A 13,399-nucleotide genomic window follows, 5' to 3' on the forward strand; every position below is an offset into this window, starting at 1 on the left:
TAATTTGCATATTAAGAATAAACGATGCACAAAACCGTGTATCATGCGAAACATGACATAATACAGATACATAGCAGCCGCCGTTGCATGAGTAACATGGCAATCCTAACAAGCAAATCATTAGTAACATCTATCTATCTATCTATCTATATAAAAGAATAAGAAGGTGCACGAAATCTGTGTGTGTCAGGGTCTAAGTCATAGACACGTTCAGCCACACTTGAATGTCTATGTACCGTTCGATAGCCCTGAATGTGTAGATTTGTACAAAGTTATCAGATTTCAGAAAAACGTAAACAGTTTTGAGAAAAAATTCACAACTTTAACATGGAAAGTCTACTGGACGTCAAAAACCAGTTAACGGAGCGCAGCCAAGTAAATATGTAGCTGCCACCTTGCGCAGGTTGTGGGGCTCTACTGATTTTACCGTAACGGCGAAGAAGTACTGTACTTACGGCTGCAGCTTGCAACACATTATCCGGTTTGTAGTCGAGTTCGTTTTAATTGCGTTTAAACTGTTGAAGGTAAAAGGCACACGTTTAAAGTTTAAAGTTTGTCCTGTTGTGATTTCTACAAATTATTTACAACGTACTGTAAAAAAACTACACATAGTAATCTGACAGCTATTCCAGTTATGAAATTTGTGCAGTTGCTGCTGCTGGGCTGCGAAGTTTCGCAATGTACCTAAATCTGTGGAAATTGCTACAAGCAAAAACTGAAAAAAAAACCGGGAAATTTTGTGTTTGTTATGTCTAGTTTTTGTAAACGTGGAAACTTCTTGCGGGCTATGCCGCCGTTCGGGTTTCAAACCTCATGTTACCAAATTTGATAGTTTCACAGGCAGGTGACACCGGCCGCCACGACACGAGCGGATTCCGTGGCACAGTAATAGCCCAAATTCCGAATTCACACAAACTAACAATACATACAGTACACAGCAATCCCAAAATTGGCGAAAGTCGAAAACTGGATTTGCTTTTAGTGTTTTCGGAATTGCACTTTCAAACCACAAGTAGACGTGAAAAACTGAAAGCCAAAACGTTTGCGACCACTTCGTTCACAAATTTTAAAACCTTTCGGTTGGTCTACGCTCACCCCGTGCGCTACATTGCGTGCTATTTACACGGTAAGCTACCTTTTCGGTTTTCGCCTTTCACCGTCCCTCATGGTCCGACGTGGGAAAACACTTTGCAGCGTATTTTCTGCACAATAATTTTGCTATGTTTTAAAGACGTGCGCGTTATTGTAAACATATCTGAATTCCAGAAATTATTATTTTTATAAATTCCAGCAATAAATTCCTCTGAATTTCGGAAATTATTCCCAATTCTATGTCCAGAAATTCACTGCACGACAACATAATGGTATTTCGTCCGACTGTTTAAAGTATGTAGCAGCATGTTTCGGACATTTACGAAACATATACTTTAGAAATATCTTGAAAAATGAAAATGAATGTAAAGTACAGAAATATTTTAAACAAGCAAGTGTGATTAAAGCAAATGCAAATATCAGGCGAAGGAAATTTTGTCTTGGACCGTTGGGCAGCCAGTAACGCAATGAACGGAAGGAAAGGTAGTACGAGTACCGAATTCGAAAGTTTCAAAATTTTTTGTGTACAGAAATACGATACGATTGAAAGGCAATGAGAAGTGGTGAACGGAGTGGTCAAATTATTAATTATGTAGTTTTCAAATGTTTTAAACGGTGCAATCGCGCAAGTACTATTTTTGGTTGCTTGGCTGGCTGTTCATTATCACGACTGCTGATAAGTACGTAATTTTTACTATCGTGCTAATTGTAATAACGAAAGTAAGTACAGTACTGTATTGTACGAGTAGGTCTCCATAGTTCGTGCAGTTATCAGCCGCTAATTTACTAGTACGAGTACTTCGCGCAAATTGCGCCGGGTCCACTAGTATAATACAGATACAGAAAATATTTTTGCCCGAACGGCTCGTCAACGCTCGTCATATAAAAAGCTTGAGAGCAAGAGTGAGTCACCCTGCACCGGAAACAAGTGGAAAGCCCTTTAGATAAATATGATCTGCTTAATACCGTTGAGGATTGAGGTTGGTTTTGACTGAAGTTCGTAAAACACGCAGAGGAGCAAAAATTCATTATGAATTTTTGCCGCTCCTTGTTTATAATTTATACTTGTAGTGCTTTCGTGACACTTTTATATCTTGCTGGGACTGATGCTATCCGTAAGAAACGGATAGTCGAGCACACGGCCGTTGGATACAATGGTAAGAATTTATTAAGCGAATTCGCTATTTTACTGAAATGATACCTGGTCTCCTAACACTGTGGTGCGTGAGTGGCTTTTTGCCCCCAAGGAGGGTCAGCAATGCCAGTCTTTGTTTTCTGTTTAAATTGTGAATCATTTTAAGGTGGTTTCTACCTGCGCAAGCTCATTGTTATCTGAATTGGCTATTGCCGAATAAATGTATATTTATACTACATAATAATGATGATACCATCATTCTCAATAAATTCGCTGTAAACATAAGCATTGATTTCGCTCTACCACAACCATTAACTTACCTGTAAATTTTTTAGAGTGTTCGGGATTTTTAAAACAACTGAGCGAAGGTGTACCACCCCAGGCAGAACTATTTTCTGCAAAAATTGAGGATCTCTGCAAGATGGCGGAAAATGCTACCATGCGCATATTTGTATGTTCTGTATCCCTCTATTGTTACTGTACTGATCACTACAGTGATTTATCTTGCATCCCTCTTTTGTTACTGTACTGATCGCTACAGTGATTTTTTAGTGCCAGCATTTGAATGAATCAGAAGAACAGTCGGTAGCCGACTCACTATCAAATCAAACGCCCTTGGAAGAGATCTGTAAAACCCTCCTCCAAAAGCACGAACGCCCCGAAAACTATTGTAAGTCATTAAAAATCACTGTTTTTGGTTTTATACCTGGAATTTTTGCAGTAAAACCGACTGTTAGCTTCGCCCTCCGCCTGAAAGTTCGTTGTATAGCTCTGTAAATGAATCAGTTCAAATTCCTTGCGCAAATTATGTATAAGCATAAAGCGTATAGGGGGGAAAAACCAATATACTCGGCTCGGTACATAAGCACCATGTACATCCACAATGTAAAACACCAGCCGGCTGACATCAGAAGTACAAGGGATGGCCAGTATAGGGAATAACTAAGAGTCCGGACGAGGGATTGTCGTGAAATCAACAAGCAGGGTTTTCGTAAGGAAATTTCTGACCAGTGTTTCAAAGCTTGTATGTTTTAGTCCTATTTCTGCAAGGGAAATGTGTTAGTTACATATATATATAAATTACTAGGGAAGTGCACCGCTGCAGGCTAGCACTAAAAGACCGAAGCGAAGCCACAAAATTCCGTAAGGTCCATTCTGAACAAAGCCTTATCCTGTATTACGAATTTTCGTACTATGTTAAATTCACATAATATTTCTAGTCAACATCAAGATCTGCTGCCTGTATTATGCAGTTAGAATGATTTGCCAACAGCCTCAGTACGAAAGTTTACAGTAGAGCATTTTAGGGAAGATTGACGAAAATTCCACAGATAAAACAAGTCCACGTATAGAGCACAAGCAGAGAAAATTATTAAGTTGTGTTAGTTCAAAAACAATAATTACTGTATTTCTTCATAAGAAATATACAAAAAAGCATACGAATTACTTAACTAAGGAGTACAACGAGTACTTTTTACAATCATAAATCTTATTCCGTCCGTAAAAATACATATTGACCCTTCTGAGGGAAATATGTCGGTCTCTGGTACCAAATTTTGTACACAAAACACTTCGTTGAACTTACAGTACTCCCAAACACTTTTTTGGTAGCAAAATTCTTACCTTCCAACTTTCCACCCGACATTCATTCATTATTGCTATGTACGTATAAGTCAACAGCACCTGGCCAAGCCAAACAAAAATTATGCTCGTTAAGGTAAGTACATTAGTAGCCTATTCCGGGCCCTAATAAACACGTTGCTGCTACAATTATTAAGTAAAGAATTTACTCATTGACTCAGTTCGCATAAAAGGCACTAAATACGAGTAAAATAACTAAAGGAAAATAATCAATAAGCAAAATCAATACATTACTACGATTTTCATAAAAGAAAAACAGGAAGAACTGCAATTGGACTGCCTGCAATGTAGAGGAAACCGGTTTTCCACGTTGACAAAATCCAACAAATTTCGAATTTTTACAATGCCGATTTGTTTTAGTAAATACACAGCAGTGAAAAACATACATGCTTTCACAAAATATAGGGGACAAAACCAGTCTACTCGAACCGTCTCCCTGCACTGCTGCGGTCACCCGACTGGAGTTTTACGTTGTGGCTAAACTTGGTGCTTATGTACCGCGCCCGATTTATCCATATTACAGTATATATATTGCCGTAACGTCACATTCCAGTTGGGTGACGGCAGCAGCGCCGTGAACCGGCTCCACGAAGACGGTTTCCCCCTATAATATAACCTTACACTACTTTGTATTCTGTTATAATATTATAGGCTTTCTGCTATTAGCCTATCACGTAGTGCGTGAGCAGCGTGACCGACGGACAAATTATTGCGTGACCGACAAAAACTCCTGTAATCTTGAACATAGAGGACCTTCGCTTCGCTTGGGTCGATAATTGAAATCGGCATTTTTTTGCTGCACCTGTCATCCAGCCGAAAATTTAACGAAAACTGCTTAAACAGATCAAATACAAAATCGGCATTTTTTTGGGAAAGTTCAAAAAGTGCGATGGCGAATAACTCGTCCAGCGCATGCAGCCGGCCCAAAACATTTTTACTAAGGAAAGAAGAAGTAGTCTGCTAGATAAAACAGTAAAACATATTAAAAAAAGTCCACAAGGAAAAGAAATGCCACGAGATTCTACGTTTTACGAGTTGGCGAGCAAATATATTTTGACATGACTTTGATTAGAACCATTTAAAACGAGCACGGTTAAATTTTTTCAAAAACGTTTTATGTCCTTAGTAGCCAATAAAATTGTCTATCTAATAAGTCTAAATAGTTTACGTGTGGGGAAAGCGGTTTGCGAGAAGCAAACTAAAAACGGAGCCCGCCATTTTGATCAGCCACCCGGGACATTGCGCATTTTTTTAAATAAACATTAACAATGCGCTTTAGTTTATGAACGTATTTCGCGAGCGATTCTCGCCTTTGAAATTCTTGCTGATAAAGTAAAAACTGCTTAAGTTGGGTTTACTAGAAATAAGCCACTAATTTACTATGATTAATACTGTTTTATTTTTAGCCGAAAGCCGCAAGCCCAGTGGAAGCTTGCAAAATACCGTACCTGACGTACAGCATACTGAAACGGCCCAGGATGTACCTTGGATCTGGTTGCCGGTTGTAATAAGTATAATATTGACTGTATTAGTTCTTGGTGGTGTTGTGTTCATGCTTAAAAAGAGCCGTGATATTTAAGATGTTTTGAAAAATCATACAACAAATACGAAAGAAATCTTGCCACATTTCTTATTATGGCATCATATGTACGCTATACTGCCTACACATGAGTCAATCGGCTCTGTATCAATTATAATTAGGTTTGTTTCATGAAATAAAAGCATTACCAAGAATTCTAATCAGCGGAGCCGATTTTTATGACGCAACGTACCTATTTTCACAAATACGCCGGCCAAAATTCATTTCGGCCGTCGGCCAGCAGATTTAAGCAAAGAGGTTGATGCGAGCGCTGAGCAAGTCAGAATTTTGCAAAATAATTTTGTTACATAAAATCCAAACTGATAAAAAATCTCTATAATTATGCGGACAGAAATCGCGTACTGGCAGTAACTGTACGAGGAGGATTATAGTTGAGTCGGTAGCGCATAGCTGCTGTGAGTTAAACTGAACACCAGTTCCGTAAGCTGTTGACGTAACAGCCAACCGTGGATGGTTGCACAGACCAATAGCTGCGGTTGGTAAGTAAACACTGCAACCCCCCACGGCTGACTGTTGCTTAGTTGTTGGAAATGCAACCATCCACGGTTGGCTCTTATGGCAACAGCTTACAGAAATGGTGTGCAACTGTGCAATTTAACTCGCAGCAGCTATGCGCTACCGACTCAACTATAATCCTCCTCGTACGCCTTATGAAAAGTCCAATTTTATCGTGCCCGGCGGCCCGCCAGCCCGACATACTGATTTACAACTTACCCCCATAAACTGACTTAGCCCTTTCCATCCATATTTGTAATAATGCTTCTACGCATTTATGTTCAGAATTCTTCCTTCTTGCAGTAAATATCAAGAACGAAAAGTAAATATCAAGAACCTTACTACTTTCAAAAAATAATTAAAACATATAAATACTTTTATTCGGCATCTGCCAGCACTTGTGTCAATACGCGAGCGCACATTTCCACTAATTCAAATAATTAAATTTTTTTAAAAAATATTTAAAACTGTTTGTGACCAGTTGCCAAATATATATAGGGGGCAAAACTAAACGTGTTCCAGCGTTTCCGGCTGGAGTTTTACGTTGTGGCTGAACATGGCGCTTATGTACCGCGCCAGATTTAACCATATGTACTGCCGTAACGTCACACTCCAGGCGGGTGACGGCAGCAATGCAGGGGAACCGTGGAACAGGCTTAGTTTTGCCCCTTATACATACATGTATATCGAAACTTGTTTTTCCAGACGGGAAAAACATAAAAAATTGAGGAAAACATTTGGGTTCACAGCCTGGCAGTAAATGTAATCATGGCTACTACGCGCTGGAGTGGGCCAAGGATAAGGTTTTTTATGAGGAAAAGAATCCGAATTTCGAAATAGCAAGAAAGCGGAGAACCAGAAAATTTGATGACTTGTAGAAGCAAAATCATTATTTTGATATGTGAAAGTCGGAAACGACAAATGGTATAAGCATAGTATGAATCCAAATCGGCTTTATATAGAGGAGGGCCTAACATCCTTGACGGACAAACCGCTGGGGAGTTCCTGGGGCCACCAGGAAAAACTGATAGACTGTTTTTCCATCGGTTTTACGAAAGTTAACATCCGCCGCAGCTTACGCAGAGAAATGGCAGTTATAGTAGGGCGCTTTGTGTCACGGCTCAGTTTGGTGAATTTCGCACAACAAGATTAAGGTACTAGGCTCTGTCACGTAAAAGCATCCGCACAATATTTGCCTGGTAACAGTTCTTGTCGATCCCACGATCGACCATGGCTCCGGTATGCAAGTCAACCCTCTGTAGACATCTGCTTGAACAAATTAATCAATTTCATTAAGTATGTATCTCTGCGGCCGCCACATGTACTCACTCAGAGAGAGTCGACGAATGTTCGTGTGCGTAGCCAAATTTTTAACTTTCTCACTGCAGTCGACGGTGCGATTTTAAATTATGTAATAGGCACTAACACTTTTTTGGAAATGCAATGTCTACGTGAAACTTCTGCTTGTTTTTACGGGCAAGCCAGCGCTGCGATCGATCATAAGATATCGACATATGTGTGTGACCGCAGCGGCAGCAAAAGTTCCTGCGTGCGGACCTTGGTAATTAAATTAGCTCGATGAATTCTATTGATTTATCCTTCACCTTGTCCTTGGCGCACTATGAAGACACATCGCTGGACGGCTATCCACAAAGCGTCAGACCAGAGAACAGGCATCCCTGCTGGGAAATGTCGGTTGCGCGCCAATGTCATACGTTGAGCGAGTAACGCAATGGAGAGATGACGCTGCAAAGTCTCGCGGTGACACGGAAGTATGTCGCATGTTTACAGGCGTAGTAAACAAGTTGTTTCCATGTGCCGGTTTTCTACCTATGCTCCCTCAGTTTTTGCTCTGCAATCGGTATCGATCTTCCTGAAATACTTGTACGCAAGGTACTATGCTGTATTATCAATCACCGCCATTGATAGGTATCACATGACAATACGATTACTGGTTACATCGTTTTTTTCCCACTGCTTGAAACTTCCCTTGTCCAAGCACTCCTTCTATCGACCAGGAAACACATTATGTATCGCTAGTGATCTGTTTTATCCCAAGCTGTTGCGTGAAAACATATAACGTTTCTTTTCACTAAGCCATATTTACTCTAAGCTGCGGTAATTATTTAATTTTTTGAAACCATTTTAAAATGTGATTCCATTGAGATCTATATAACTTCGTGATTTTAGTATCCGTACACAACAGCCATCAAACGAAAAGGCGGAAGCGCGGTGAGACTATTTCATATTTAAAAACAATTCGTTTCAGAGATTCAAACGTTGTCAGAAAGCTAAGTGATCCTTACGAAAACGAGAAGCATTATGTAAAAGAACCGCTAAGCAGGCACGTTTCCCCTTCAACAGCTCAAAACCCAGACAGAAATAGAAAGACATCAAATGTCAAATCAGCTTTGCATTAAATAGATCCAAAATAAATTACTGACACTGACACGATTTCCGTCTTCTGTTGCCCGGGATCTGTTGGTGCTGGCAGCAGTATCAGGAAAGTAATTCCAAACAAGCTAGATGATGTTGTTATTCTGTACATGATTAATCACACGCGAAACGTCTCGTTTATCCCGTATATGGCCATTTTGCTCCAGGTGCACACCTGTACACTCCGCAGATCGACCTTGTCCCACGCTTTTGGGCTTCCGTCCGAGTGGAACCCGCTGAACCTACATAACGGGATAGACAGAATAATGTGGTAGACGCGCTTGCAAAAGCATCACAATGCAATTGCTCAGTTGAAATTTTAGCAAAGCAGGATCGCATTAGTATCGGTACTACAGGATTGTCATTTCACGCACTTATCAACTACCGTTACAGGAACCTCTACGTGTTTCTGGTGACCTCGGCTTTTTTCTAAGCGAATCAAGATTAAGCACTCTCCTGACGCAAGGTGCGTTTAACCGCATCTCTTGCTGCTAACGAACGGAAGCATGGAGCATTTCACACTTACAGAGAAGATGTTTAATGTTAACGATATCAGATATTAACAGCAAATAAGCAGTACCAAATGCTTTCCACAGTGTCCACAGGCAGCAAAAAAAGCAACGCTTATTCTCTCACAAATGCAAACCGTGGAACACGCCCTTGTGGGAAAACTTCTTCTACGAGTACACACACGACAACGACACACACACACACACACTCACACACGACAACGTGGGGCCCAAAGGTCGCCGTTGCCGCTTTTTCTGTTATATCGTTACCCTGCCGAAAGCAAAACCCAGTGACACAGAAATACCAACTGGAGAATAAAGGAAGGCTATACTAATTCAGGGCTTTACTGCGTTTTCTCGCTTTTACGGAGACTTTGGTAAAACAGTTGTACTTGTACTTGTGAAACAGTTGTGCTTGGTGACGCACACTAATTTTACTCGTGTGAATTTTTCCACCCGCAAACGAGATTTATACTGCAAATTAATATTTACAGCATTAGATAGTGGCGAATACTCCGCCAGTCCTCGGGATAGGCCAGGGTCCGCAGCCAACGCGCATGAATAGCCGTGACCTTTATTAGCATCTCCTCCGTGACCGGCGGAAAGTTGTCATTCAGAGCGCACATCACGCGACTGGTCATGCGCAACTTGCCTTCGCTACAGGCCAGAAGAAGCTTCGGAATGGTGATTTGCAGTTTATCGATGCTGATCATAAGTTCGCGCTACCACTCACAGGACACCATCCACATCCGCTCATGCTCTGGCAGGTAAATGTCGTTAAGTTGCGTATGCCAGCCCACAAAGACTGAGAATATGTGTCGGCCGAAAAGGTCGAAAACTGTCCAGTTGCGTAGCAGGACGAAGTCGCACGTGTGCTTATACAGTGTCATATTCCACGCTGCCCCATGCTTTAAATGCAATCGTTTTTCCCCGAGTTCCCACATTGATGTGGCCTGAACATGGTCTTTGAGTACAAGCAGAGGCAACTTAATTTTAATGGCATCGAACATCGCACCAATAATTTCAGAGTGATGATAGAGTGGCGGGAAACTTCTCAACAGGGTGAGGCTGATTGTTGTCGAGCTGATTGAGCGGCTGAGGAGACAGGCCGCTTTGAAGTAGTTATCGGTGTCCGCTTTGAGGGTGCAACAGCTTTCGAAAGAGATGCTGACATGCTCCTTCATGCTAGGATGGCTAAGCAGCAATAGCCATAAGCCACACACCCTGTCAAGGCACACATGCAGACACTATTAAACGCCATTAAAAATCACAAAATCAGCAACAACAAGTCTGTAGATGATACTCGTAACTGGTTTATACTTTGAACTGAAGCTGCCACAATTTCAAACCTACGCGACTACTCTTCATTCGGGGTGTACAAACTGTTCGCGTACACTGCAAATTGCACAATTGGGAGGTGCAAATTCGATAATTACGTTAATCGGAACGTTCCCTTCTTCAGTTTGGTTTACAATTTTCGGTTAAATCGTGCTACGCGGTTAAATCGTGATACGCGACTTTAAAGATTCTCCGTACCGTTTTGCTTTCATTTGTGAGTGCAGATCCAAATGGGACAAGGCGTCGCTCAACAGCGAAGGCGTCAAATGATGCAGCATCAATGCATCAACTCCGAGTTCTAAAAAACGAATACTACAATACTTCGATTATTCTCGTATTTTGCTCACTTTACGTGTATGTTTTCATGTTTTGTTCACCGTCCGGCGCCAACCTCTATGTTGCGGTCCGGCGGGCTATATATCGCTGATCGCGCGACTAGCCTTTTGATTTGCTTATCACTGCTCTGTAATTACCAGGAAAATTGTTGAAAAAGAGAAATTGTTAAAATTTGTATAGGTGGAAGACTAGTTCTTCTGAAGAGCACCCGGTCCAGCACTCCAGCTTCCGTTGTTCCTTTTGGATTGTATGGAGTTGTATGATTTTATTCCTCACCTTATAAGTCATAAGTGAAGTTTTTACTATAAAAGGTACTTAATCGTTTCTACGAACTTTATTTTGTTAGAAAATTTAAACACCTGGCGAGCAAATATGAAACATTACACTTGAAGGATATGAGCAATTCGAATACTAACTTCGCAGTACAGTATCTGAATTTCAAACTTAATCCGTACGATAAAGAAATGACCCGTATATGTTTAAGTATTAAAACGACGATGATTAGTCATCTCAAAGGGAATGGCTTAATCCAGCCGCGGCCCGAACCGCCTTCGAAAGGTGGTAGTCTCTCTGACAATTGTTGGAAGGTAATTTCCAAAAAGCGTAAACGCCGGGACTTGAACCCATGCGCTCTGTGCAACAGAGGCTATGTCGTGCCACTGAGCCAGGCGCTATACAGACTGTAGGTTAGCAGGGATCGGGATTTTTTACGAACAACGAGACGTGGTACTTTATCGCTTTAGTATCATGCTTCATTTTGCAACAGAGAGACACCACATGAAAGATACAGTAACATTATAACGAGTGACGTGTACGGATATCTTACTAACCGGGTTCGCAAGGGATATTTTCGCTCGCGCGAAATGCTAGCTTATGGACAGGCGGTAGATCACCCCGACCGGCTAGATGAGCTTCCAGAATTTTTAACAAGATCCCAGACCAGTACGTCGGTTCCGCGCCGTTGTCGCGACTGATGACGATAAACATGCAACGTTCAGATTCGATGCGTATATGAAATCGGCAGCATTTCGCCATATAGTCGTGAGGTGGTTCCCGTTTAGCGTCAATGGCGTTATGAACGTGTTTGATGATGCGAAACTTATCGGAAGCATCGCTGAGAATGGCTTTCGCTTGGCCGAACGGGATGAAGTGCTTGGTATATAGCAAACCGCGGCCGTGGCAGGGTGGACTGGGCGGAAGTTCAGTGGCCACTTGGTCTTTGTGGACCACCTCGAAACGAGAACTACAGACGTCGGCTCTGATGCAAAACATTTCGCAATCCTCATTACCCCCCAAGATTCGGTTTATCATAACGGCTGGTCGGAAACGAAGCGGTCCGTTATCGTTATCACGTAGTGCCGCAAATATTGGAATGTTAACGCAACCTTGTCTGGAAAATATGGTGTCCGTGTAGGTTGGCACGGGCCAGATGTCTCTCATGGGCATCCAGCGAGCTTCGGCTGTTTTGGAGTCAAAGTGGATGAAAGCGTTGTCGCCTTCAATATCCTGAATGTACCCTAGCCACCAAATGCCGTCGAGCATGCGGACAGCGACAGTGTTACGAAAGCTGATTTGGTTGGAATCCGCCAATAACGGATGATATGGCGGCATCGCTTCCATCGTATCCATAAAGAAAATAATAAAAAATGGAACGATAATGACACAAATGTAAGTTAAATGATACAAATCTTTAGGTCAACAAGGAATTAGTATGTAACTTCACTGTCTCCACATTTAGTTGCATCCGTAGAGTGTATATGTGCAGCTGTAATCGCATTCTTATTTACGTCCATGAAACACGGTCCAAACTCCAAAGTCCCTAACTATTTTGATGGCAGGAGAGTAAAAAGAGACAATCTCTTTTTCGCAACAATGCTTATAACGGCATCTTGAATTATCAAAGCTCAAATCATCGTAAACTCGCCTTCAAGCATAGGGCAGTGCAAAATGCAGCCTGCGAATTGTCTGGTATTGAGGGTATGCACTTTTGGTATCCGTGTCTGACGTGAAACATTGGCGGTTGTCCAGCCACAGCGTACACCATCTTCTGGATACCATGAGCAGTACAGCGAAACGGTTTGAGTAATTTCACTAGTTACGGTTACACCCCTTCCATTTCAAACTCGTCGGGAAAGAAGAGCGCACCTGTACCCATAAATTACACATGTATGTTAATTCAAGCACACTACATACATTCATTTAACAAACCACGTTTACAGAAACTCTGAAACAGCGCGCGATACACAGGTTAAGATTCCAGACACATCACGTCAACTGCCGTAAAACTGCAGGAAGCCCAGTGCAGCTAATAATGCATGTACTGCCAATGCCACACAGCCTTATTAGCAGCGCTTTACATAAAACACAGTCAAGCCACAACGCAAACCATCAGCTGGCTGACATCAGGCTGTCATCAGCATGCAGTAGCCGGAAACGGTGGAACACGTTTAGTTTTGCCTATACAGTAAAGTAGGCGGCGCAGACCGGCGTAGAGCATTGCGGAATACGTAACATTATCGTAGTGCAAAGGCCGTGAAAGCGAGTCGGGGCATTCTGTACTCTAACAGAAGGAAAGCGAACTGTTACTATTTGCATTGGTATCATCATGATTATGGTATCTTTTCTTTCACAATTTTTTTCACAAATGATATTCCCAGTAGCAACCTGGCGATTCTCATCGCGATCGGATATAATGTAAGCCAGGTTTTTCTATTGTACACGCTTATGAACTGGTATTTATCAAGATGAAGAATAATAATCTGAACAATAAACTTATTTTATATGGGTTATTTACAATCACCTTCGTAATCCGATAAT

At 41.6% G+C, this 13,399-nt stretch overlaps 1 protein-coding gene across 1 annotated transcript; it reads left to right on the forward strand.

The window, feature by feature from the left end:
• The first annotated feature begins 2,067 nt into the window (after positions 1 to 2,067).
• On the forward strand, positions 2,068 to 5,594 carry LOC129590853 (uncharacterized). Its single transcript, XM_055486279.1, has 4 exons — positions 2,068 to 2,249; positions 2,563 to 2,678; positions 2,780 to 2,897; positions 5,275 to 5,594. Exons 1-4 carry the CDS (start codon positions 2,123 to 2,125, stop codon positions 5,445 to 5,447), a joined length of 534 nt encoding a protein of 177 aa, XP_055342254.1. The 5' UTR covers positions 2,068 to 2,122; the 3' UTR covers positions 5,448 to 5,594.
• Positions 5,595 to 13,399: the final 7,805 nt, after the last annotated feature.

Source organism: Paramacrobiotus metropolitanus, unplaced genomic scaffold (assembly GCF_019649055.1).
Source record: "Paramacrobiotus metropolitanus isolate TYO unplaced genomic scaffold, Prichtersi_v1.0 Parri_scaffold0000042, whole genome shotgun sequence".
NCBI lineage: Eukaryota > Metazoa > Tardigrada > Eutardigrada > Parachela > Macrobiotidae > Paramacrobiotus > Paramacrobiotus metropolitanus.

Excerpts from the sequence above, each read along its gene's own strand:
- LOC129590853 (XM_055486279.1), top strand. The coding sequence starts at position 2,123 with ATGAATTTTTGCCGCTCCTTGTTTATAATTTATACTTGTAGTGCTTTC. Across the intron at positions 2,250-2,562 it reads CACGGCCGTTGGATACAATG|AGTGTTCGGGATTTTTAAAA; the intron begins GTAAGAATTTAT and ends TAAATTTTTTAG. Across the intron at positions 2,679-2,779 it reads ATGCTACCATGCGCATATTT|TGCCAGCATTTGAATGAATC; the intron begins GTATGTTCTGTA and ends GTGATTTTTTAG.